This window comes from Mustela putorius, unplaced genomic scaffold (assembly GCF_011764305.1).
Source record: "Mustela putorius furo isolate JIRA1106 unplaced genomic scaffold, ASM1176430v1.1 tig00000281_pilon_pilon_pilon, whole genome shotgun sequence".
NCBI lineage: Eukaryota > Metazoa > Chordata > Mammalia > Carnivora > Mustelidae > Mustela > Mustela putorius.
The window spans coordinates 18,909,686-18,933,384 of NW_025421343.1; the positions used below are offsets into that span (position 1 = coordinate 18,909,686).

Here is a 23,699-nt window from a genome sequence, read left to right on the forward strand (position 1 = left end):
CTTTGTCTCCCCACAGAACCTTGAGTCCTATGAATTTAGTGGCTGATGGAGTGCACATTTGTAGATGAGATGTCAGCTGAAGATTCTCTAGTTATTTTAAGAAAACTGTTCTTCCCCAAGATGTAACCACCTCTTCCTCTGTTCCCCAAGGTTCTCTCCTTGCTGCTCTTCATACCCTGCATCTTCTCATCCATGAGCCCCTTTAGGCCCGCACTGCTGGCTCTGCCTCCATGTCGTGAGACGCCAGGCCCTAGGAGCCAAGAGTGACTGCTCTCTTCTTCCCCTTCTGCCCGCTTTCCAGGCCACACACCACTTCCTGTTTCCCATACCCTCTGACTCTTCCACTTAGTATAAGGCTGAGCCTCCTCCACACTGTCACCAGTCATTAAAATAAACCTGGGTCTCTCCTTCCTCTCCTCAAAACCTGTCCAGGACTCCCCACTTCTTAGAGTGCCTTAAATGGGCCCCTCTCACCTTTCTAACCTCTTCTCTCACATCCTGGCCTTCAGTTGTGCTTCTGCTCTTGCTATCCCCTCGGTGGGAGTTCCCCACACCCTACCTCCAAACCCTCACTGCGGGCCTGACTCAAGCTTCCTCCTCCAGGAAGCCTTTCATAATTGCTCAAGTCACAACCAGCCTCCCTTCTTGGCACACTTTCCCCGACTGTCCATTAGACCACTTACTTCACTGCCTTTTTGTGAACAAGTCTATCTCCTGAACTAAGAATATAAAAGCCTTGGAGACAGGCCCATTGGTCCTCATGTTTCTTCTTGTAGTGCCCAACAGTACCTTGTATATAACGCAAGGCACCATTCGTAAATATCTGAAATGAAAGGAGAGAGAACACATTCCTAGCTCTCAGTAAGTATTTATACTCTCCCAAGGAATAAAAAAATAACACCTGTTGGGGCGCCTGGGTGGCTCAGTGGATTAAGCCGCTGCCTTCGGCTCAGGTCATGATCTCAGGGTCCTGGGATCGAGTCCTGCATCGGGCTCTCTGCTCAGCAGGGAGCTTGCTTCCCTCTCTCTCTCTCTCTGGCTGCCTGTCTACTTGTGATTTCTCTCTGTCAAATAAATAAATCTTAAATAAATAAATAAATAAATAACACCTGAACGGGGTGCTCCTCAAAGGCAGCCTGAAGCTCTTTTACTGCGATGTCCATCTGGGGCCCAGAGTGTCGGCTGAATGAAGGGAAAGTGGGTAACCGTGTGAGGCATGGACACTGTAGAGCTCTTCCACAAGGTACACTCCCGGAACTATCTCCACTCACATGCCTCTCCCTGGAAGTGACCATTCCCTGTGGTTTCAAAAGAAAGTGCAGCTCCTTCCACAAGTCCTAGCTCTGAAGAAGTCTGTTTCTTCCCACACAATGGTTGGAGTTCAGAAGCAGCTTTCTCTTCTGCCACTAACGAGCAGCTACAGAGAAGAGCTCAGGGTTTGAAGTCAGGGACTTGGGCTGGAGGTCTCTACTGCTCCTAGCCTTGGGACCCTGGTGCAGAAGTTGTCAGGATTAGGAGGGTCTTAAAAGGAAAAATGCCTTGCATTTGAATAAACACATGCAAGCATTCCCTCCCCATTTTTTTAAAATTACACACTTAATCATAAATTTCTCCTGCTTTTCTAGGAGCAAGGGAACAAACCAAGTCAGGGAAATTGTGACAGAAAAATGACAGGGAGCCACTGGCATTTACATTCTTATTTGTAATTTGTTTTTTGTTTTGTTTTGCTTTTTAATTTCTTTTCTAGAAAAAAAAAAAAAAACACAACCAGGGGAATTTATATGACAAACTATCCATGTCAGGATGGCAGGGGAAAAGAGAAAGGCCAGAGGTGTGGGGAAGCTAATAAAAAGTGGGTTCCGAGTCACGTGGAATGGTCCACAGGGTCATGTCTAGGTCCTCACGAGATGACTAGTCACTTTGGCATGCGTGTTTGGTGCCCACTCTCTTGTTCTGCCTGCTTAGACCCTCATGGTCAGAGAGAGCTGGCCACACCCTGGAGATCTGCCAAAGGCAAACTTGGACTTTACAGAAAGACATAAGACTTAATTTAGCTCCTTGGTTTTGTGCTCAGGTATCATACTGCAGTCTTTCTTGCCTAAGGGAAGAGTCTGGAAGAGTGAGAGTCACCCTGGGACACACTTTGGCATCAGAGTGAACTCCAGGCAGCCGCTCACTCATGCACAGACATGGTCTTCACCTCCCACACAGGCATCTGTCCAGACATCCCCAGGCAAACTCGCTGAAGAAGGAGAAGGGACAAGAGAGTCCCTTTCTAGCCACAATTCGACAGTGGTATCCACTCTCCAGTCTTGCTCTGTCTATTGCCTGTGAAAGGAAACTGGGATCCAATCTTCTTTTCAGCTCAGCACCAGACACTGATTCCAAAGAGCTTGGCCATCTGGATCCACGTTGAAGGTCTCTCAAGTTTCTCCCACTTTGTGCCCCAGATCTCCAGGCCCAGCATTCAGCCAGACCCAGAGCCTTGTGTGGCAGACGGGACAGAATGATGGCCGGGCAAGAAAGAGCCGGGAGCGCACGGCAAGACCAGAGTACATTCAAGAAGAGAAAAGGGGCATGCAGCAAGCTGTTGCCCCAAATCACAGTCTAGGGGACACACTGAGCCTGAAGGACACAGCCAGGAGTGCTGCTCTGAAGGGCTGCTTCTGGCACCTCACGCAACGGGACCCCACTGGTTGCGGTTCTTATGTGGCGCATGGCGGGTTTCCTGCCCTGCTATGGCCCCTGTTCCTGCACGGAGGCCAGGTTACATCTCAGTGCCACAGTCCTGAGGAGCACCACGCTGGCCAGCCAGCCAGGCCACAGTCCTCAGCCCTCAGGGCCGGGGCCGACAGGGCACTGGGTTCCACAGGAAGGGCCCAGGGAGCCGGGTCGTTGTGGGGGAGGAGGCAAGGGAAGAGGCTGCATTCTGCTGGAAGAGGTTCGGGGAGGAGCTGCCTGGGGGAAGCCGTGGCCCAAAACAGTGCTGAGCCAAAAGGAATGGGATAAAATGTCTGAAAAAACGACAACAGGCTTGTCGCTAGTTTAAAAAGACTATTGTTGCTGTTGATTGGTTCTCTTTTTCCTTTTAAAACCACTCACATTTTAAAAGGTGAAGGGGCTAGGGAGACATGGCCCGCCCTTACTCTGATCCTTTATGGGCACCAGGGGGCCTCAGGCCCATGCCAGCTGCTGCGCTCCCTGCCTGGGCTCCAGCCGCCCACTCAAGGGCAGGGCGGAAGAGCGCAGGCTCAGCTTCCTGACAGCAATTCCTTCTTCCCAGAAAACCAGAAGATGTGTGATGGGAAGTCCAAAGACTAAAGTGCAGAGAATTCCACGGAGCGAGCGGCCCGGGGCTGCAGCACTCCAAGTAGGAATTGGGGGTGGGGATCAGTCCAGGGCTATAGTGGTGGGACAAACACTGACTGTTACGAAATGAGCCTACAGGGCCCAGTCCCCCTTTCCCTTTGGGCCTGCTGACACTTCTATCTGTAAGTCTCCCCATCAGCAGCTCCCCAGGGAAAGTCCCAGTTTCAAAGCTATGGCCCATGAAGGGAGAAAACTTGTATGACCATCCCTGGCTGGTAATGACTAGTGACCACAAAGGGACAGGAAGGTGACAAGAGGGGAAACAGTGCATTATATAAAAAATCTGTGAATCCCAGGTTTCGAGAGCAGGGATACATGAACCACCCTAAAGGCAGAGTCTCTCCTGGGAAGGTTTGGTGAAATGGTCAGGATCCTACCAGTGAGGCCTGCTGGGGAAAGGAGCTCCTCTGGGTTTGAGAGGCGCTGCAGAGTGGGGAGGGGCTGCTGCAGAAGAAAGCCCTGGGCCAGCATTAGGGTGTGTAGGCCGGGGGTGGCTGGAATTGGTTGATGACCTCATACTCTGCTGGATAGGGCTCGTTCTCCTCCATCTCGGACAGCAGCTCCAAGGCCTGCTCCTCCTCCTCAGTGGGGTAGTGGCGCAGGAGGTTGGCTGCCGTGGCCAGGATTGAGGCCCCACCAGCTCCTGCTACCAGGTAGAAACTAACAGCAAAGGTGACATAGACCTGGGACCCATGGTACTTCTTATGTTGCTGCTGCTGGGCCAGGATGAGTTCGGAAGCCCAGTAGGAAAAGCCGATGACGGTGGCACACTGCAGGACTGGGAGACAGAGAGACATCAGAGAAGGGAAGTTAGGAGGCATCTTGCAGTCAGGATGCTTCAAGAACCAACTGAGCCTCTCCCCAAACCCCATTCACAGAGAACTTGCCTGCTCCCAGACCCTGTGACGGGGAGCTTTCTTGGCCATGGGATTCTCTGGCGGGGACAGGGATGGGGATGGGGGCTGGGGCCAGATGCCTGACTGCTTCTGGGCCAGAGTCTTTCTGTTTCCAGAATTTGGAATTGGGATACCAGGCTGCTAGAAGTCACTGGGTGCTTGAAAGGGATAGACTGGGTCATGCAGTTGGGGGGCCAGAGTCGGCACCATCACAAGTCAAAATCAACACAGCAGCCCAGTCAGGAGGGAGAAGAGAAGCTGCATCGAAGCATAGAAAGGTGGCGTGCAGACGAGCCAGAAGAAGAGAGTCTGATGAGACCATGCATTCCCGGGGAGACACAGTGAGACACCCTGGTTCCCTCCCTGCTCGTTGTGGGCCCCATGAGCCCCACTGAGCTTTGGCTCCAGTTCTTAGCACTGAGATTTCTTACGGAATACTAATGATGGTCCCCTTCTACAGCTGGGCTGAGTGGGTTTGTGGTCCTGGCAGGCATACATGCAAACGCAAGCAGCAAGTCGCTATCACAGTCCATTGCTTTGTGAAAGGCTAGAGCTGAAAGAAGCATCTGGAATGGTATCTACTCACAGAAGCCTATTCATCCCCACCTGCAACTCCAGACGGGCGCCTCCGCCCCATGGCAGTTCCTTCCCCACGGTGAGCAGGCCCATGCTTACCTGTGAGGATGTGGGCGAAGGCATAGCGACGGGTGATCTTCAGGGCTGGATGCTTGGGCCCAAAGACATCGAGGAGGAATGCGGAGAGACTACACAGGATGCCCAGGAAACAGAAGGCGGCAATGACCCGCAGGAGCAGTACCGTCTGGGGATTCATGCAGAAATCTGTAGGGCAAGAACCAAATCATCAGGGCCCCACGTCCTCCCAAAGTCCTCCTGCTGGGAAGAGCTTGTATCTCCCACCCCCCGCCACCCCCGCCCCAGTCCTGGGGAATCAGCGGAGTATGGCGAGGGGCGCGTCTCAGCTCCTGCTCCTGCTCCCAGCCAGCCTGCAGAGGAGAGGAACTGCAGACAGGCTCCCCTGTGCCTCAAGTCCTTCTTCCCTTTCCAACAAAATCACGCTAAGTGCAGGGCTCCACTTCCTGTACTTGCCACACTCTGCTAACCATTTGTAAAGACCCTGACAATTAGCCTGACATGTCAGCCCATTCTGCTAAAGCGTGCTTTAGACTGGCAGGAAAAGCCCACTGAGTTCTGAGCCGAGAGAGCCTCAGAGGCCGATTAACACTGTCTATCCAGTCACTCATTCAGTCCCTTGAAAGACACTGAAGCAGTTTAGAGAAACACAGAATTAAAAGTACTGAATAAATTAGGAAAGATGGCAGACCAGACTTTCACATTTATTTCTGCTTCCTCCCTGCACCCTACTAAAACAAAAGAAGGAAATTTTAAGGCATAAACCCTCACAAAGAAGAAAGGGTCAAAACAAAATTCTGGGAACCGGAAATTAAAGAGTTGGATCTACTTAGAATGGACTTAAAGGACTAGATTAGCTCAAGTCTAAGCCAGAAGTGTGAAAAGCTAAGAAGAGACTAGTTTATACCACAAAAGACTGACAGACTCCAAAACTGACACCTTCTAAAATGAGGGTGAAGCCATTGACGGGTGCATGCTCTTGCTCCACCACAATGAAGGAGTGAACCAAGGAAAAGAAAGATGCTCAAACAGGAGACCCGACATTTAGAGTGTCCCTGGGGTCAAGGAGAAGGGAGGTCCCAGGATGACAACCATATACCAGACACATAAAGTGAACTTCTAAGACTTAACACCTTTTAAAAAAAAGAAAATTGATCTAGACAACACTGTCAGTCCAGTTTTATATCTATTTAGTTTTGTATCTATGTGAACTAGTGCTCCCAGAAACACACAGAATAAAGGCTGATCCAAAAAGAAACCATTTTAAGCTTTGATAAAGAGAAATGGGCCTCAACTTCCTCTCTTTCCTCTAGTCTAGCGGTGGGCAAGTTCTTCTTTCATTTAGGCCATGGGTTGTCAGCTAATTTGGGACAATTTGGAAACGGCTGGCAATACTTAGACCATAGGCTCTTTTCCTGGGTCCTGATCTCAGGCGGAAAGGCTGTGGGATCACAGCAAGCAGCTGTGGGGCCAAGCCCTACATTCCCAGAAACACTGATCCTGAACCTAGAGGAAGGTAGACTGTTGCTTTGAAGTCCAAGAACCTGGAAGGGACCTGACCCCCACAAGGCAGACTCAAACCAACAGACACTGACATCCCTGGGTCTTGGGTAGAGAGTCTGGCCTCCCATACTGAAGAACCAGACCAGGTATCAAGAGACTCTGTGCCTTTGTGGACAGCACACACTCCCTGCCTCAGGCTCAGAATTCACCAGGCAGATGCTGGCTTAGCCCACACGGGACTCCTGAGCCTTGATCTGGCTACAGATCTTCCATTAAGCTGCCCCAGAATTATCCGCTACTCTCCTGTCAGCTAACCATCTGTCTGGGGCCCAGTATTCCAGCCTGGGAAACTGTCTGCGGCCAAGAGGCTTCCTTTGTGTAAGATTGGCCAGCAGCCGGGGCTAGCCTTCACTTAACCCAGCCCTGCAGAGCCTAAGACAGCTGGCCTGAAGGAGCCTAGAAACCCAAGGGCCTCTCTGCAAGCAAAGCTCCCAGAGGCAGACGCTATTTCCTGCCTTTATTGGTGTATCTTTAAAAGCTCTCTGAGATAGCTCCTATCGGGCTCCACTCAGCAGGCAGCAGGGATGGGGCAGGACCAGTGTTCTAGGACTTCCGAGAATAACCTGAGAGCGGCAGGGCTCACATCGCGCTCTGAGCTCAGCAGGCTCTGTTCTGATTCCAGCAGCGTTCCTTAATGTGGCCAGGTACTCCGAGTGGTGCTTTAATTGTGGTTCTTAAAAATCAACTCAACTTGAACCATTACTTTTCTTCCCCAAAGACTTATTTATTCATGAAAGCGAGCGAGCACATGCACAAGTGCAGGTGAGAGAGGGCCAGAGGGAGAGAGACTCCCAAGCAGACGGTGCACTGAGTGTGTAGTCTGATGTGGGGCCGATCTCAGTCCCTGAACTCACAACCTGAGCCAAAACCAACAGTAAGAGGTCAACTGGCTGCACCTTCCAGGTGCCCAACAGTTAGTTTTCACTGAAGAAAGAAATACACCAGGGCTGAATTCAGACACTTTCTTCAGCTGCAGAGGAAGTACAGGATGTCCATTTTATTACCATCCTTAAAAATGTATATTTATTGGGTGCCTGGGTGGCTCAGTTGGTTAAGTGACTGCCTTCAGCTCAGGTCATGATCCTGGAGTCCCGGGATCGAGTCCCACACCGGGCTTCCTGCTTGGCAAGGAGACTGCTTCTCCCTCTGACCCTCCTTCTTCTCATGCTCTCTCTCTCTCTCTCAAATAAATAAATAAAATCTTAAAAATATATACATTTATTATGTACACTCCTATATGTCTTATGTTTCGTAATACTCTTATTTAAATAATAAGGAAAACTTGCACATGATAAGAAGATTCAGGGAAGATATTCCTCCCTTTCCTAATGTCCAACTGCTCCTCCCAAGAGACAAACATTGTTGGTTGTTTCTGGTGTACCACTCCAAGGAATAGCCTGTGCACCAGAGAGGTCAAAGTTTCTAGTTGGGGTGTCAGCCTGGCTCAGTCAATAGAGTGTGTGACTCTTTAGCTCAGGGTCATGAGTTCAAGCCCCACAATGGGCATGGAGCCGACTTAAAAAAAAAAAGATGTTATTTTGGTTAAGCCTCCCTGCACTCCGGGGGATTCATCACACAGCTTGAAGAACTCAGAGGCTCCAGGAGGTTATGTGACCTCCTCCAGGTCACACAGTAGATGGAGTTAAGACCCCAAACCTGCATTAGGCTCCCTTGCACCATGATGCTCGGAAACACCAAGCACCAGAGTTAGCAGTTTCATTTTTCCCTGATGGACATAATTAATCTAACCCTAAAGGGTAGTCTTTGAATGGAGGTTCCAAACCTAAAAGGAATGCTGTCAGAGTCACCGCCAGAGCCAGCAGCTGCTGAGCTCACTAGGGGAACAGCTGGAATCATGAAACCTCTTCTAGGCAGGAAAAGATTTGGTTCATGAAGCCATGAAGAGTGCTTACACTGGCAGTTACTGGGCAATATCTGCTTGATGTGGTCTAGGCTTCTGCAGCCATGAGAGCCTGGCTCTTAGAAGCAGCAGGGACATCGGAAAGGCACCAGACGTGGCACCAAATCCTAGACGGACCACAGACTGTGTTAGCTCCAACAAGTCACTTAGCTGCCCTCATGCACCCAGTGAAAGCTATAACACCTGCTCCCCATACACAGGGCTGTGCTGCTAGTCACCTCACGCCATGCCAGGAACAAGCCCGTAGGGCCTGCCACCAGCCTACTCCCTCGGCACGGGGCCGTACAGCTGGGCCGCCATGGCGTCGTCCCTGGTATGCCTTTCCTCCTTCCACTGGTACTTTGTCAGCACACATCAGCCAGTGTGGGCCAGGGCAAGAGCCTACTAAAGCCAGACTAAGGTTCTGCCCGGCCATCATGATGATATGATGCAGATACAGAGCCTCTGACCCAAAATTCAAATGGGTTTTGTTTCAACATGACTGCCTTCTCCACTCCAAAGCTGTGAGTGAACCCTTAGGTTTGGTGGGGAAGCCGAACGTAAACTTCCCTTGGAGTGATGCTTACAGATACACTAGGGGTCTGCCTCGCATCCCAGGCAGCTTCTCATCGGAGGGTCTCAGAGCACACGGAGAAGCCAGGTGGAGTTATCCCAGACACACTCGGAACCCAGCTCTGACTCTCCTCGGGTCAGGATCTCCCATGTCTGTTTCCCAGACTGATGTCTGGCAGGGGGAGCAATGAATGCCCAGCGCCTCGAGGGCTGCTCAGGGGAAGCAAAATCCCCAAGGGTGATGTACGTATGATTTTATTTGTGGAGAGAAATGGCACACGGGGCAGGGTCCTAATTTCAAACAAGTGCAGTATATACACTCTGGTAAGACAGAGAACACAGCCCATTCTCCCGTCGTGCTTTTTATTTTGGTAATTATTGCTGACTGTCCCCTCCAGTCACCAGAGAAGAAGGCAGCTGCTGTGTAATAGGATCCCAAGGAATTGACTTTGTCCAAGGTCACTGGTGAGTCACTGGGTTGGATCTGTTTTGAAGGCCCTGGCACTTCCCATCTACCTGCCCATTGCTCCCATTACAGGCAGGAAGAGTAAAGTGGCGTCTGGACAGTACCATTCTTCTGCCTCATCTTCCCTCCCTTCGGCCTTCACTGGAGTCCCTGGGAGTTAGAGACCCTTCCCCAGGGCCCGTATCATTCTCTGCACTCAGCTCAGCCATCCCACCTGCATAGCCCACTGTGACTTTTGGGCTTCCAAACAGGTTTCTAACACAGGACTCCAGCAGGGCCCTCTAGTGCCTGGCTGGGTATCACCAGATACGAGCTTCTAGCAGAGCTGCCTCTGGGGACAGGCCCCCACGGCCAGGCAGGCGTCAGAAGTGACAGCTGCATTAGTCACCACCCAGCAGGCGCACTGGCCCTTCCTGATAGGGCCCTGCATTTCCAGTGGCTTGTTGTCAACTGTGATTCACTGACTTCAACCCCCCAAACTTCCTCATTCTCCAAAGATGCTTCCTGAAGTTGTTGTCAGAGCTGCCCTTTGCTGGCCACACTCAATAGAGAGGGTTGGGGCTCAGAAGGAATGATTATCTGTGCCCCCCCCCGCCCCTTGCTTGGGGCCACCAGCAGTCTGAGCAAATCTCTGGACTTGGGCCTGGCGAGGAGCTGTGTGAGAAGCAGGCACCCCCTGGGGAGCAGAAGGATTCAGGACCAAATCTGTTCAGCCGGCCAGCATTGGATAAAGCCTTTTGGAGATCTGCAAATGACAGCGGGAGCGTGAGTGGCTTTGCCTCAGGCTCACTGACTTGAGCCAGAATGTTGAGGCAATGATGGATAAGAACCACAGCTTCGGCGGGACTTGTGAGAAAAACTCCACTAGAATCGGGAAATAATAAGCCTTGGACAACTCTGATGGAAGGAAAAAGAAACCTAGAGTGTGCTCAGGTGCGATGGGAAGAGTGGGGTCCACAGCACGCACACCAGCTCTGTGCCTCCAAGCCCGTGGTACCCGACCTCCCTGAGCCTGCAACCTCTGTGAACTGGAAGTGGGGCAGCACCTATCCAATAAAGACACTTAGGAGAAACTAAAGCCAGACATGGTGTGTGCCCAGCACAATGCCTGGCACTTGGACAGGGGGCTGAGAAACAGGAAGGCACTGCTCTGAGGCCTGCCAGCCCTGCCCATCCTCCTTCCCCTGCACAGACCTGATAAGGCTTGTTTTCCCTCTGGTAGCATCTACTGCCATCACATCTGTGCCCCAAAGCTCCGTTCCCTCCCAAGATAGAGAATATCCCAGGCTTCCATGTTAGGATATGGGTTAGACCCTAAGGATCAACAAAATCGCATAGGATAGCCCGTGTCTAAAGGCCCACTGGGTAAGCAAAAACCCAACAGGTACAGAGTAAAGGAAGAAGAAGCAATTGGGCCCTCCTAATTCCTTGCCTTCTTCTGTGATGGTTCGTGAGGTACCATGGTCACCTCTCTTATAAATGGACACCCGTGTGCTCCTAGCTTATAACAGCTAAGAAAATGGCCACAGAAAAGCAGGTTCAAACTATCCACGGGTTGGGGCGCCTGCGTGGTTGAGCGTCTGACTCTTGGTTTTGGCTCAGGTCACGACCTCGGGGTTGTGGGTCCAAACCCCATGTTAGGCTCCACGCTCAGTGTGGAGCCTGCTTGTTCCTCTCCCCCTGCACCCCCCCCCCAATAAAAAGAAAAATCTTAAAAGAACCACACAAGCAAAAAATTATCCACGGGTTAAGATCCCTAAACACATGAGTAAATGTAATGTAAAGATTAAGGCAGCATGCTTTATAAAAGACAAAATCTGGCTTTAAAAACTTCTTAAAAAGGGCAAATATATATGTAAACAAAGGAGAACCTGCATCAAGAATTTATTTTTATTTTTCAATGCCTTTGACAAGGGTGCACTCCAAAGTGGAGTAGACGGGAGGTCATTCTCGATGACACAGAAGTCAAGCAAAGGTTAAGATGCGCACACACACGAGACAGCATCATTTTGCACTGGAGTCAATGCAGCTGTGCCCCCAGCTCTGAGGCCCTGGAGAGATCACTTCATGTCTGAGCCAAGCTTCCTTGACCTCTGGAAACAAGGATCAGAGTGCCACCCACTCCATCATACGAACTTGGTGAGCCTCCCAAGGAATTATTTAAAAGGGAGAAGAAGCATCATAAACTCTCTTCTGGCTTGTGGGAGATACCACATCCCCAAAACCCTGGAACAGCAGGGAATTGATGGCAAAGACCTGATTGGAGTGGTGGAAAGGCAGCAGTTGTGCTCCAAAGAAGGTACCATGCTGAGGAAAAAACCATCCAGACTCCAAACCAGCTTGATGGCCTTTCTGCCACCAGCTATAGGCCAGACAAAAGCTGCATGTCTCGAGGCCTCCATCATCGTGTGTATAACTTGGGTCTTAATGAGCCAAACCAGCATAGACCGTCATTATGGTGAAATCTGGAAATGAACCAGACATTCCCATCCTGTTCTCTACAAAACTTAGCTAAAGCCTTAAAAACTCAGAGATGCAAAACAGCAAGAGAACTCTTGGAGAAAGGCAACACTAGGCTACAAGGTTACAGCTTTTCAGATTAGACCTGCAGAAGTGGTATGTAAGTCACAGCACAGAAGGGAATTTGACCTTTTCACCAAATCCCAGGGCCTGAATCCTTAAAGAGGCAAGGTGAAGATATTTAATGCTTCTGATACATGGGGTAATGAACATCTGGAATGTATCATAGCCCCAGGGAGTGGTCCAGAGAGGAAAATATGAAGACCTTCACAAATGGTTCAAAAGACCTTGGGGGTGATGAACTATGCTGTTACTAAAGGCTTCTTGGGGTCCTCTGACCATTTTTTGGGTAGACACCAGGCAAGTGCAGTCCTGCCCTCACACAGCCTTTACTCTCATTACTGGAGATAGGGCTGGGCAGGATGACCTATGGGGCTCCCTGGAACAGCCCCCCACTCCCACCCCCACATTGGTCTCTTCTGTGCCCAGTAAAGAGCACAGTCCCTTTCTCCTTTGCTCTGCCTGCCTAGCTAGGAAGCAGGATGATGAACAAAGCAACCTTACCTCAGTCAAGACCATTTGTAAAGGTTCCAAGAGTCAAATTCCAATTGTTTTTACTGAGAGTGGCAACAAAACTGACTTCTGGTTATGGGAAATGCCATAGACTCCTTTTTCTCTAGCAAAAATTCCATTATAGCAGAACTCCAAAATATCTTTCAAAATCCAGCCACATTAAAAAAAAAAAAAAAAAAGTTCCTTTTCTCCCTTCAACAGGCTGCCCCAAGAAACCTTCCCATATCCCATGGGTTCCTTAGAAGGGGGCAGCTAATTGTGATGCCTAGCACCCTTATCTGTTCTCAATACACAGCGCCCTTCCGCCGGCAGAATCCGAAAATAGCAGCAGTCCAGATTAGCACGGCGTGAGAAGTAGGTGCCTGGCTGAATAACATCAGAATTAATGAAGGGCCAGACCCCAAACAGAGCCACCTGGTGGGCATGAACACTAGGCAGGAATGGGGCTGCTTCCTTCAAGCCAAGTGCCTGCCCCTGGCTATCTCTGCTCCAGCCCGCACCACATTCAGCTCTCAGCCAAGGAGGCTCTACCACTCAGAAAGAAGAGGGCCGGCGCGCAGCGCCCTCACCTTTCAGCAGGTCCGGGTGCACGTAGCCCAGCACGTCGGAGACCCCCAGCTCCTGGCGGGAACAGGTGCCACCGTGGATGTGCAGCCAGGCAGGCTCGGCGAGGGCAGTGCACAGCGCCGTGATGGACAGGGCACCCGGCAGAGCCGAGGCCAGGCTACGCTCCGGCTGCTTGGGCAGAGCGCTGCCTCCCGGGCTCCTCCGCCGGCGCCCGCCGGGCAGCCCTGCGCCTCCGGGGGCGTACATGCCCGGGGCCGCCCGCCGTCGCTCCGAGGTCGCTGCTGGTCACCGCGGACCTCCGCAGGGCGCGCTGAGCCTGCCTGTCCCGGGGAGGAGAGCAAGACGCTGGGTTCACAGAAGGGGAGGCCGGCACAGCGGTGTTAGGGCCCACACGGGAGGATAGGGGGTGGGACCTGGGGCCAAGCACAGACAGGAGGGCTGCAGGGAGTCGGGGGTGGGGGGCGGGGACGGGGTCTCTGGAATGGGGCTGCGGAGGTGCGGAACAGGGACCCGGAGAGGACTGCGAGCCGGTCGGGATCTGGGCAGACCGGAGTTGGGGCGTGGGTATCGGTTACCCATGCGAGAGACACCCGGCTCTGGGGTCTCGGCCAGAGAGTGCCAAGGGGTCGAGGACCAGACTGGGCCGCTGGGATCGGGGATCCGGGATCTGGGAACAGTGCTCAGGCTGCGACCTGTGGCCAGAAACGACCCTCCACCACACCGACCCCTGTTCCTCACCGGTCAGCAGGCCTCAAGGCCGGTATGGCGCCGCTCCGTTCCGTCACGGGCTCTGCAGCTGCCTGGGGCAAAGCGATCCCGGGCCCTAAACCCGCAACGCCCGGACCGACCCGGGCCCGATCCACTTCCGGCTTCCTCCACCTCTGCCTCCGCCTCCTCCGGCACCCCGCCCCGTCCCCCGCGCGCGTCACAGCCTGGGCGCGCCCCCGGCTCCTTGCGCAGGGCCTCACGGGACTGGTAGTTCGAGGCTGCCGCGCGGTGCCTGCCGCCAGGCGTGGCAAGCTGACTACAACTCCCAGAGGGCAGCACGGCCGCAGCAGCGGGCACCTGAGTTCCCAGGACAACCCAGGCCCTCCGGCGGAAGCAGCGGGATCCGCGGGCGGTCTGAGGCTGTAGTGGGCGTCGCGAGCTTTTGCGCCGTGGAACTCGCGGTCGGCGCGACCACCTTTGCCCACCTCCTCAACACACTCCTCTGGGACGCCATGAAGGACTCGCTGGTGCTGCTGGCTCGTGTCCCGGCGCATCCGGACTCCCGCTGCTGGTTCTTGGCCTGGAACCCTGCGGGAACCCTCCTGGCGTCGTGCGGTGGTGACCGTAGAGTCCGCATCTGGGGCACGGAAGGTCAGTCCTGGCCTCGCTGGACGACTCCTGCTGCAGAGGGTTCAGCTTGCGCATAGTGTGGGTGCCGGGTTCAGGGAGTGCGCAACCTTTGGGGCAAGCCGACCCGCAGTGAGGTTACAGGCCTGGGGGAAGGAGGGACAAGCCACCTTCAAGTTAGACGTTTTCCACTCTAGGAAAGACTTTTTGGGTGAAGGAGTCGTCAAGTATTGGAAGCAAAAACATCCATAGGCTGGAAGTATTGAGGGAATTGTGATAGTTGCTGAGACCGGAAAAGGAGAGAAGGGCGTTAGGAATGTAGTCCCCAGAGCAATTTACAACAGGATGTGAAGTTTAAATTTTATTCTGAGGGAATTTGGGAACCGTTGACAGTTTTAAATCAGAAGAGGGACTCCTCTGATTTTAGATTCCTGCAGAGGAAGTAGTTAGTTACAGCTTTCTGAAAGCCTGTATTGTTTTGTTTTTTTTTAAGATTTTATTTATTTATTTGACAGGCAGAGATCACAAGTAGGCAGAGAGGCAGGCAGAGAGAGAAAGAGAGAGGTGGAAGCAGGCTCCCTGCTGAGCAAAGATCCCTATGCAGGGCTCAATCCTCTGGAATCATGACCCTGGGATCATGACCTAGGCCAAAGGCAGAGACTTTAACCCACTGAGCTACCCAGGCACCCCTGAAAGCCTGTTGTTAAATACACCAATTAAGCCCAGCTTAGGTAAGCCCAGTTTGGCTCTGGCTCTGGTTACAGTACTAACCCCCATTATCCAACTGCATTGATAGTGCTTCTGCACCTTCTTGTGCACCCAGCTCTAGAGCTTGACCTGTCATTTGCTTTTAGGTGAGAGCTGGATCTGCAAATCTGTCCTTTCTGAAGGCCACCAGCGCACTGTGCGGAAGGTGGCCTGGTCTCCCTGTGGCAATTACCTGGCCTCCGCCAGTTTTGATGCTACCACTTGCATTTGGAAAAAGAACCAGGATGACTTTGAGGTAACCAGGCTGGATGGGAGCAGGATTGTTGTCCTTTTGCTCCCCATGGCTGGTTCAGGAACCTGAGCCAACCTGGGCTAGCTTGGCTGTACCTATGAAAAGAACACTGGAGGTCTTAGTTGCTTGATTCTTGTTTTTCTTCTATTTTCGCAGTGTGTAACTACTCTGGAGGGCCATGAAAATGAGGTCAAGTCAGTGGCCTGGGCCCCTTCTGGCAACCTCCTTGCTACCTGCAGCCGAGATAAGAGTGTGTGGGTCTGGGAAGGTGAGTCTAGATCCTTCCAGATGTGGTTGGGAGCTAGTGAACAGACATCCCCCTCTGTGTCCCTGATAGGAGTCAGCTCATGGGCTCTTTTCTTTTTCCCTCCCACAGTTGATGAAGAAGATGAGTATGAATGTGTCAGTGTCCTCAACTCTCATACACAGGATGTCAAACATGTGGTTTGGCATCCAAGCCAGGAGGTAAGAGTGAGGTGGAGTTTCTTGGTGGGAAGGGATTTTGGTGTGGAGGGCTGCACCCAGCCTTCCTCTGCTCTTCAACCTCCACCTGTGGATCTCTATCTGAGACCGAAAGACTTTATTAATCCCTTTCTAGAGACAGAGTGCTGGGACTGTCCTAGCTGGGAGAGGTCTTGGAACTCTAGGCACTTCCTGAACCATATAAACAAGTGCTGTGTTTCCCCCCCTTCCCCTCAGCTGTTAGCCTCTGCCAGCTATGATGACACAGTGAAGCTGTACCGGGAGGAAGAAGATGATTGGGTATGCTATGCCACCCTTGAAGGCCATGAATCCACTGTGTGGAGCTTAGCCTTTGACCCCAGTGGCCAGCGCTTGGCATCTTGCAGTGACGACCGTACTGTGCGTATCTGGCGCCAGTATCTACCGGACAATGAGCAAGGTGAGGGGCCAGTAAGAAAGCTAAAGGAGACGCCTGTCTCCTGAGGTTTACAGTGTACTAAGGGTCTAAGACACATAGGTGAATCACAGCAAATTGGAGTAGAGAGGAACATGTGGCACGAGAGGGCTCCCAAGTGAGTCCTGGCAGAATCAGGGAAGGCTGTGTGGAAGAGGAACCATTTCATCTGAACTGGAAAATGTGTGTAAGATTTTAACACAAGAAGAATTTAATAAGAGAAGAGATTTCTGGTTGAGAACAGAGCAGCATGAGCAAAGGCATTGAAGGTGCAAAAGCCTAGATTTACATCAGGCACTGTGATTCCTTTAGATGGAGCATAGGGCAAAAAGGATTTGGGGAGTGATAGGGTGAGTCGGGTGGCTGGTTGGGCTGGTTGGTGGCCTTAAAAGGCAGGCTAACTGGTCAGACTTAGTCTGCAGCAGAAAGTTTTTAAAGAACAGGATCTTTCCTTCTCAGAATTCTGCTGTAAAAATCCCTGTCTGGCCACAGTATGTAAGGCAGATCAGTAAGGATAGGGACAGAGGAACAAAAATGAGGCCTGGTGACTGAAGGTGGGGGTGAGGGAGGGCAGGTGAGGAGCTCCGCCCCCGAGGTGCCCAGGACACAGACATGTCTTAGGCTCAAGAGAAGTCTGTCGTGCAGGGGTGGCATGCAGCGGCTCTGACCCCAGCTGGAAATGTATCTGCACTTTGTCAGGCTTCCACTCCAGGACCATTTACGACGTTGCTTGGTAAGACCTCCATCCCCACACCCACCCATTTGGAGAGATTTTAGAGAGGACAAAAAACCCCATGCTTCTCTCTACCACCTCTGGGAGTACGTGGACAGGGAGCAGCTACCCTCATTTCTTCCAATCCAGCAGACTGTCTACCATGCTGGCCTAGTGCCAGCTGGCCTGAGGTTCATAGGAGACCCAGGCCTATAGCCTGGCCTATAGCTACTTTTAAGTTGACAAGCTGTGAGGTCAGCACTAGCCTTGTGTTGGCGGGGGGTGGGGGTGGGTAATCACACAGCCTTATATATCCAGAAAGATTTATTCATTTATTCTGGAAATTAAGCTTATATTATATATTAAGCTTATATAAGCTTTTATATTAGCAAACGTTTAGCAATGACAAAGGTGACTTTAGGGGAAGTATGGTAAAATTCAGCAGCCTATTACTATCTCAATAGTTAAAGATGACTTGGTGATAAGGGAAGCTGCTTGTGCTAAGTGACAGAAGTGCAGTTCAGAGTCAAGGAGATTTTGCGTTGACTGGGGAGATCTAACCTAGATGGCAGCCCTTGAAGAACGAGGAGGTGATATTTGTGTTAGGGAAGCTCTTCGATAATAGACTTTAAGTGGAGGCCTGCAGTTCGGGAAGAGCTGCGGGAAGACTGTAATGTCTTCTGCCTAATCTGCCAGGTTAGGGAGGGAGGAGCCACCTGCATACTCACCGGTGCACATGTTCCTCCCAGGTGTCAGCTGACAGGGGCCCTGGCTACGGCTTGTGGCGATGATGCCATCCGTGTGTTCGAGGAGGATCCCAGCTCAGATCCACAGCAGCCCACCTTCTCCTTGACAGCCCACTTGCCTCAGGCCCATTCCCAGGATGTCAACTGTGTGGCCTGGAACCCTAAGGAGCAGGGGCTTCTGGCCTCCTGCAGCGATGACGGGGAGGTGGCCTTCTGGAAGTATCAACGACCAGAAGGCATCTGAGCCACCCTGACTTTGGACAGAATCATGGTTCCCCAGAAAATGTCCTAAGACTTTCCCAGCCCTAAGATGACCTGGAGGAGGACCCTTGACCTTCACCTAACTTGGCTCTCTTCCATTCAGACTTGGGGAGAAGTGCAGAGTCACAGAACCACTCACTCGTCCCCTCTGACATGGGGCCCTTGGTAAAGAGCTATAGAACAGCAGTGGGCTGTGGTTATGCCACAGGTTTTGCTTGCTTGAGGGCCCAGTGTTCAGTTTTGGGGGGTGAATAAAGTATTTATAATCACCCTACCTCTGTATAGAAGGGGTACATCTTAGGCTTTTCAGAAATTGGAAGCTTTATAGAAATAGGTCATCTGAATCCCAAGTCCTATTTCATAAGGACATTCACAACTTAAAAGAATTCCATGGTGAGTCCTTTTCTGAAATAGGTCCTGCCTTCCCGGTTTCTGGGTAAATTCTTACATTTAAGACATTCAGTCAGTATTAGAAGGAAATTTTTTTAATGTAGGCTGGCTTTAGAGTGAGACATGCTTCTGCTTTCCCTTAGAAACTGGTGTATCTTCTGTGCCAGCCATTATGCTGTGGTGGCAACTGAAAATGCTGAAAAATAAATCTGGAAGGGTGTGAACCCTAAAAGAGTTATTACTGGCTACAGGCATACATTCTCATTGAAGCTGAAAATCAGTTCTTGGGGGGGGGGGGGGGGATCTGAGAGACCATCATTTGTGGCTCTCTAATGAACCTCCAGTATTAAATTTTCATGGTGGGAGTGAATAGAAAAAAGGCATCTAATAAGGCTCATTTAGGGGAATGATAATGAAGAATGGTAGAGAATCAGTCTTTAAGCTATCACTTCAACCTCATTCACGTTGTCTTCTGGAAGTCACTTCCATAATGGGTTTGGACTTGAGGACCTCCCCAAAGCTATAGCCTTCACCTGATTTTTTTTTCCACTGAGATCACGACCTTAGGTTTTGAAAAGAGAGCTGAGGACAGTGTCTAGCGCAATGGCTGTCAGTGTGTGGTCCTGAGAGCCAGGAGTCAAAGCAGTGGCACACCACTCTAGTGGCCAGTCATCACTGCCTTGTCTTCACAGTACAAACAGTGGCAACCTCATTTAGAAATGTCGGTTAAACATTGCATTAAATCTTGACCCTCAAGAACACAGCTAACGTGCTGACAGTGGGAAGCAGGATAAAGCCCTTCTGCCGAACTCTGAAGTAAGGCTGTCTCGACGAAAAGCCATTGTGCAAGCTGAACTGTCTTCCTGGCCCCTTCTTGAAGAAACTAGCAAATTCTGTTAGGTGGACTTGGCTTATCTGGCAGACATTTTTCTGGGAAATGGATGGAGTAAGCCTTTCACTTCAAGGCTCTCAAGAAAAAAATTAAAGTTTTTGAAAAGCTGTATTGCCACCTTGAGCCTGACATCTTCCCGACGCTTAAGACTCTTCTGATGAGATTGGTGGTATCAACAGAGGTGATCTATATGACCAAATGTGTCATTTGGAAGATCTGCCTAAATCAATGAACGAGCATTTTCCACACGACTAATGTGTGGTATTACAAAATCTTTCATGATTAAGAAATTCATTCAAAGTGTAAGACCAAATAAATAAAATCTTTTTAAAAAGTGGGGTGGGGGCCAGGTGAGTGATTCAGTAGGTTAAGCATCTGTTTTCTGCTCAGGCCCTGATCCCAGGGTCCTAGGATGGAGCCTCGAATTGCACTTGTTCAGCATGGAGCCTGCTTCTCCCTCTCCTGTCCCTACCCCTCCCTGTACTCTTTCTTTCAAATAAATAAAAATAAATAAAAGTTGTAAAAACCAGTGAGATATTTTTGTTAAGATCTATTTTATCCCACTGAGCCATCCAGGTACCCTTGTTAAGATCTATTTTAGAGAGCAAGAGTGGAAATGACAGAATCTAAAGCAGAGCCCAGTGTGGAGCTCTACCTCATGACCCTGAGATCACGACCTGAGCTTACACCAAGTCAGATGCCTGAGTGACTGCACTACCCAAGCACCCCAAGACCAGTGGTTTTAACTGAGGCTTATTTGATGAGGTTTTAGATTCTTCAATGCCTTTAAAAAACTACCAATTGCAGGGTCTCAGTGTAGTATCAAATAGATAATCACCTGAAGAGGCTTTAATAACCCTTTTGTGGGGGTGTCTGCCTTTGGCTCCAATCATAATCCCAGGATCCTGGGATTAAGCCCCGTGTTGGGCTCTCTGCTCAACGGGGAGCCTGCTTCTCCCTCTCCCTCTGACTACCATTCTGCCTACTTGTGCTGTCAAATAAATAAATAAAAATCTCGGGACGCCTGGGTGGCTCAGTTGGTTAAGCAGCTGCCTTCGGCTCAGGTCATGATCCCAGCGTCCTGGGATCGAGTCCCACATCGGGCTCCTTGCTCTGCGGGGAGCCTGCTTCTCCCTCTGACTCTGCCTTCCACTCTGTCTGCCTGTGCTTGCTCTCGCTCGCTCTCTCTCTGACAAATAAATAAATAAAATCTTTAAAAAAAAAAATAAATAAAAAAAAATAAAAATCTCAAAATAAAAAAAGCCCTTTTCTGACATCATATCTGGGTAAAGACAGTTCTACTTCGTTTCACTTCAACAAACAATACGCAAAATTATAGAAACAGCTATGAAGATGTCTTCCATTAGAGTAGACCTGATCTAATGAGATTCGTAAAAATGTAAAATACAGTCTTCTCCCTGGATTTGTTTTAGAAGGTATTTTTCATAAAACAACAACAAAAAACAAACAAAAAAAACCCCATCTAAGTTACTGGAGCCCCTGGGTGGCTCAGTTGGTTAAGCATCTGCCTTCAGCTCAGGTCATGATCCCAGGGTCCTGGGATCAAGCCCCTATTGGGCTTCCGTGGGGAAGCTGGCTTCTCTCTCTCTCAAATGAATAAACAAAATCTTTTTTAAAAATGATTTTAAAATGCATTGTTTTGTTTTAATCCTCAATATAGTAAACATCAGCAGATATAACCAAGATGATAAGGTATCTTTGGGGTTCTTAACTTTTTCTCATGTAAAGGTGTCCTGAGGTCCTATTACTTGAAAACTGCTGACCTAGAGAAACTACGCTTGAAAATTACCTCCTGATTTTATGCACATTTATTCCTAAATAACAGAAGGCAAGAATTTGAAGAGCAAAATTTGTAAATCTAGACCAGAAAACTGGTTACCAAGACTGGGCCACACCCAGCTGGTGCATTTTAATACTGTTTCTGGTACTACCTTCTTACGGGAGGGGACACTACAGATCTTGAGACTCAAGTTCTGTGTTAGTTCCTATAGTCGTGCTGATACCTGGGTAACAACAGAGGTGGGAGACAAGGGCATAAACCTGACAGCTATCTAACTTTGTTCCCTTCTCTGCACTGACTGGGAAAGGCTGCAGGTGACAGCCCAACTAAAGAGCAGCCCTGTCCTCTAGAAGTATTCATTAGAAGCAAGTTCAGTGGCTAAAAAAAATCCAAATGTTTTTGGCCAAGGGCCTTAGGTAGAGGAAGGAAACTTTAATTTGGAAATACTCCAAAGACAAATGGCTTCTCCAAGTTATTTGATGAGATTGTCTGACAAATGGAACTACACAGAACATGCCTAAAAATGCTGTACATAGTTTCTGCTGGACAGTGACAAGACACCTGTGGACACTGGATCCGAAGTTGAGATGGCAAAGCAGTAAGAGGGCCAAGTAAGAGGCCACGGACAGCACCTGCCCTGGCTGGCCAGATCTCACAACAGACCTGGTCCCCATGGAACTGTACATGTTCCTGATTCAGGTGCAATTCTTCTCTTGTCTTTTTAAGAGTAAGTGCCTCTGGACTCAGTCCGAGTCACTGTCTGTCTCCGCCTCCTTCACGTCCACACTGAATTTGTATTCCTGGTCACATCCCATGTACGCATCGCTCATGAAATACAGGGTGTAGTTGTGGGCACCAGTGGCTGGGGCCACGAAGTCAAGCTTCACCTAGAGTGAGCAGGCAGAAACCAGGGTGAGCACAGACACAGGAGGAGGAACCTCACCCTGACCCCATCTCAGATCAAATGCTGGGGTCGGTGTTAACTCACCTTCGCCTTCTGCTGAAGGGTCAGCCTCTTGATGGAGATGAGGCTATTGGACTTGGCATCACCGATCACTACCCACCAGCCCTCTTCACGTTTCTGCAGTGACCAAAAGCCAAGAATTTCAGCATGTAGAACTTGAGGGCCATGAGACCACGAGAATGGTTATAAAAGTAGGAAAACAAAAACCAGATAGAAAGCTTTCTAAAAATTTCCTCCTGGAGGCGCCTGGGCGGCTCCGTCAGTTAGGTGGCCAACTCTGAATTGCAGCTCCAGTCATGATCTCAGGGTCCTGGGGTCATGATCTCAGGATCCTGGGATTGAGACCATCCGTTGGGCTCCTCACTCAGCAGGGAGTCTGCCTGAGATTCTTTCTGCCCCTCTCCTCCCATCCCCCACCCACCCCGGCCAGCGCACGCGCTCTCTCTAAAATACATAAATAAGGGGCGCCTGGGTGGCTCAGTTGGTTAAGCGTTTGCCTCCCGCTCGGGTCATGATCCTGGGGTCCTGGGATCAAACCCCACACTGGCCACCCTGTTCAGCGGGGAGTCTGCTTCTCCCTCTCCCTTTGTACCTCCCCCTCACTCATGCTCTGCTCTCTCAAAATAATAAAATCTTTAAAAAAAAAAATAAAATACATAAATCTTTTTAAATGAAATAAAATTTCCCCCTAAAAGACAATTTGGTACAATTAAGATTTCGAAGCTGTCAAAAAGGTCGCTCAAATAAACTCTGTTTTTAAGTAGATGAACTCACTGTTGGTTCTGGCTCATTTCCTTATTTATTTCAAAATACCTTCTTCTGACATTCAATGCTTGCCAATGAATCCAAGATTCCACTATCAAGAGATCTAGTCTTTGAGGCCTGGCAGCGGAGTTCCTCCGAGACCCTTTTAGGTTCAAAGCACTTACATCAGGTAAGTGAAACACACTGAGGCAGAGATGAGCTGGCCTGTGGACAGGACCCAGAGCAGGCCATCCTTGTCAGAAAGCCCAAGTATTCTGATTCAAAGAGCTCCTTCCCCAGAGCCTATTAAGCCACTAGTTTATAAAATGAAACATTACATTGTATCTGGTTTCTGCTTTCAGTCTTCAATTATTTTCTCAAATTAAGGCATCAGATTTTCTTTCTGGTGGTAAAGAATGAAGTAACCAGATGCAGAGTGAAATGGCAGTGAGAGAGAAGAAATACCAACTAGAAAAGCCCTGATGTCTTTAACAATGACCAGTCACCTGAACTGTCTTCAAGCAAAAAACAACAAAACCACCCATGGCCCCATTCTCGGCCTTGGGGCTTGTCATTACCCTAAATTGCCCTCCCCTTACAACTTACCACTAAACTCTGAACACTAGCTAAATAAAGGTCAAGGCCTCTGGAAGAAACTGCATACTGCTACTCAAAAATGAGAGTCCATGGGGTGCTTGGGTGGCTTAGATGGCTGGGTGTCCGCCTTCTACTCAGGCTGTGACCTCTGGGTCCTGGGATTGAGCCCCACGTCAGGCTCCTGACTCAGCAGGGGCGTCTGCTTTTCCCTCTACTTCTCACCCCTATTCATGCTCTCTCTCGCTCTCTCGAATGAATAAATA

General features: G+C 50.2%; 3 protein-coding genes across 4 annotated transcripts in view; 1 reads left to right on the forward strand and 2 right to left on the reverse strand.

The window, feature by feature from the left end:
* Positions 1–1,687: 1,687 nt before the first annotated feature.
* Positions 1,688–14,340, reverse strand: TMEM127 (transmembrane protein 127). Of its 2 annotated transcripts, XM_004770933.3 has the most exons (4): positions 13,817–13,974; positions 13,081–13,398; positions 4,941–5,105; positions 1,688–4,147 (listed from the first exon to the last, which is right to left on the reverse strand). In XM_004770933.3, the coding sequence occupies exons 2-4, from the start codon at positions 13,322–13,324 to the stop codon at positions 3,840–3,842; spliced, it is 717 nt and encodes a 238-aa protein (XP_004770990.1). In that variant the 5' UTR covers positions 13,325–13,398; positions 13,817–13,974; the 3' UTR covers positions 1,688–3,839. The 2 variants fall into 2 exon arrangements, with proteins under 2 accessions (XP_004770990.1, XP_044935098.1); XM_045079163.1 differs by lacking the exons at positions 1,688–4,147; positions 13,081–13,398 and having other exon boundaries at positions 4,967–5,105; positions 13,817–14,340.
* On the forward strand, positions 14,299–19,441 carry CIAO1 (cytosolic iron-sulfur assembly component 1). Its single transcript, XM_004770932.3, has 7 exons — positions 14,299–14,437; positions 15,268–15,416; positions 15,570–15,681; positions 15,790–15,878; positions 16,113–16,314; positions 16,975–17,062; positions 17,791–19,441. Exons 1-7 carry the CDS (start codon positions 14,299–14,301, stop codon positions 18,029–18,031), a joined length of 1,020 nt encoding a protein of 339 aa, XP_004770989.1. The 3' UTR covers positions 18,032–19,441.
* A 2,102-nt stretch (positions 19,442–21,543) lies between these two features.
* SNRNP200 (small nuclear ribonucleoprotein U5 subunit 200) overlaps positions 21,544–23,699 on the reverse strand; it is a 29,927-nt gene continuing 27,771 nt past the window's right edge. The window contains exons 44-45 of the mRNA XM_004770928.3: positions 22,120–22,212; positions 21,544–22,018 (exon numbers count right to left, since the gene is read on the reverse strand). Coding sequence (XP_004770985.1) covers positions 21,875–22,018; positions 22,120–22,212 — 237 coding nt within the window. The 3' untranslated portion in view covers positions 21,544–21,874. The remainder of the gene's footprint in view (positions 22,019–22,119; positions 22,213–23,699) is intronic.

Excerpts from the sequence above, each read along its gene's own strand:
- CIAO1 (XM_004770932.3), top strand. The coding sequence starts at position 14,299 with ATGAAGGACTCGCTGGTGCTGCTGGCTCGTGTCCCGGCGCATCCGGAC. Across the intron at positions 14,438-15,267 it reads CCGCATCTGGGGCACGGAAG|GTGAGAGCTGGATCTGCAAA; the intron begins GTCAGTCCTGGC and ends ATTTGCTTTTAG. Across the intron at positions 15,417-15,569 it reads AGAACCAGGATGACTTTGAG|TGTGTAACTACTCTGGAGGG; the intron begins GTAACCAGGCTG and ends CTATTTTCGCAG.
- TMEM127 (XM_004770933.3), bottom strand. The coding sequence starts at position 13,324 with ATGTACGCCCCCGGAGGCGCAGGGCTGCCCGGCGGGCGCCGGCGGAGG. Across the intron at positions 5,106-13,080 it reads GCACCCGGACCTGCTGAAAG|ATTTCTGCATGAATCCCCAG; the intron begins GTGAGGGCGCTG and ends CTTGCCCTACAG. Across the intron at positions 4,148-4,940 it reads CTTCGCCCACATCCTCACAG|TCCTGCAGTGTGCCACCGTC; the intron begins GTAAGCATGGGC and ends TCTGTCTCCCAG.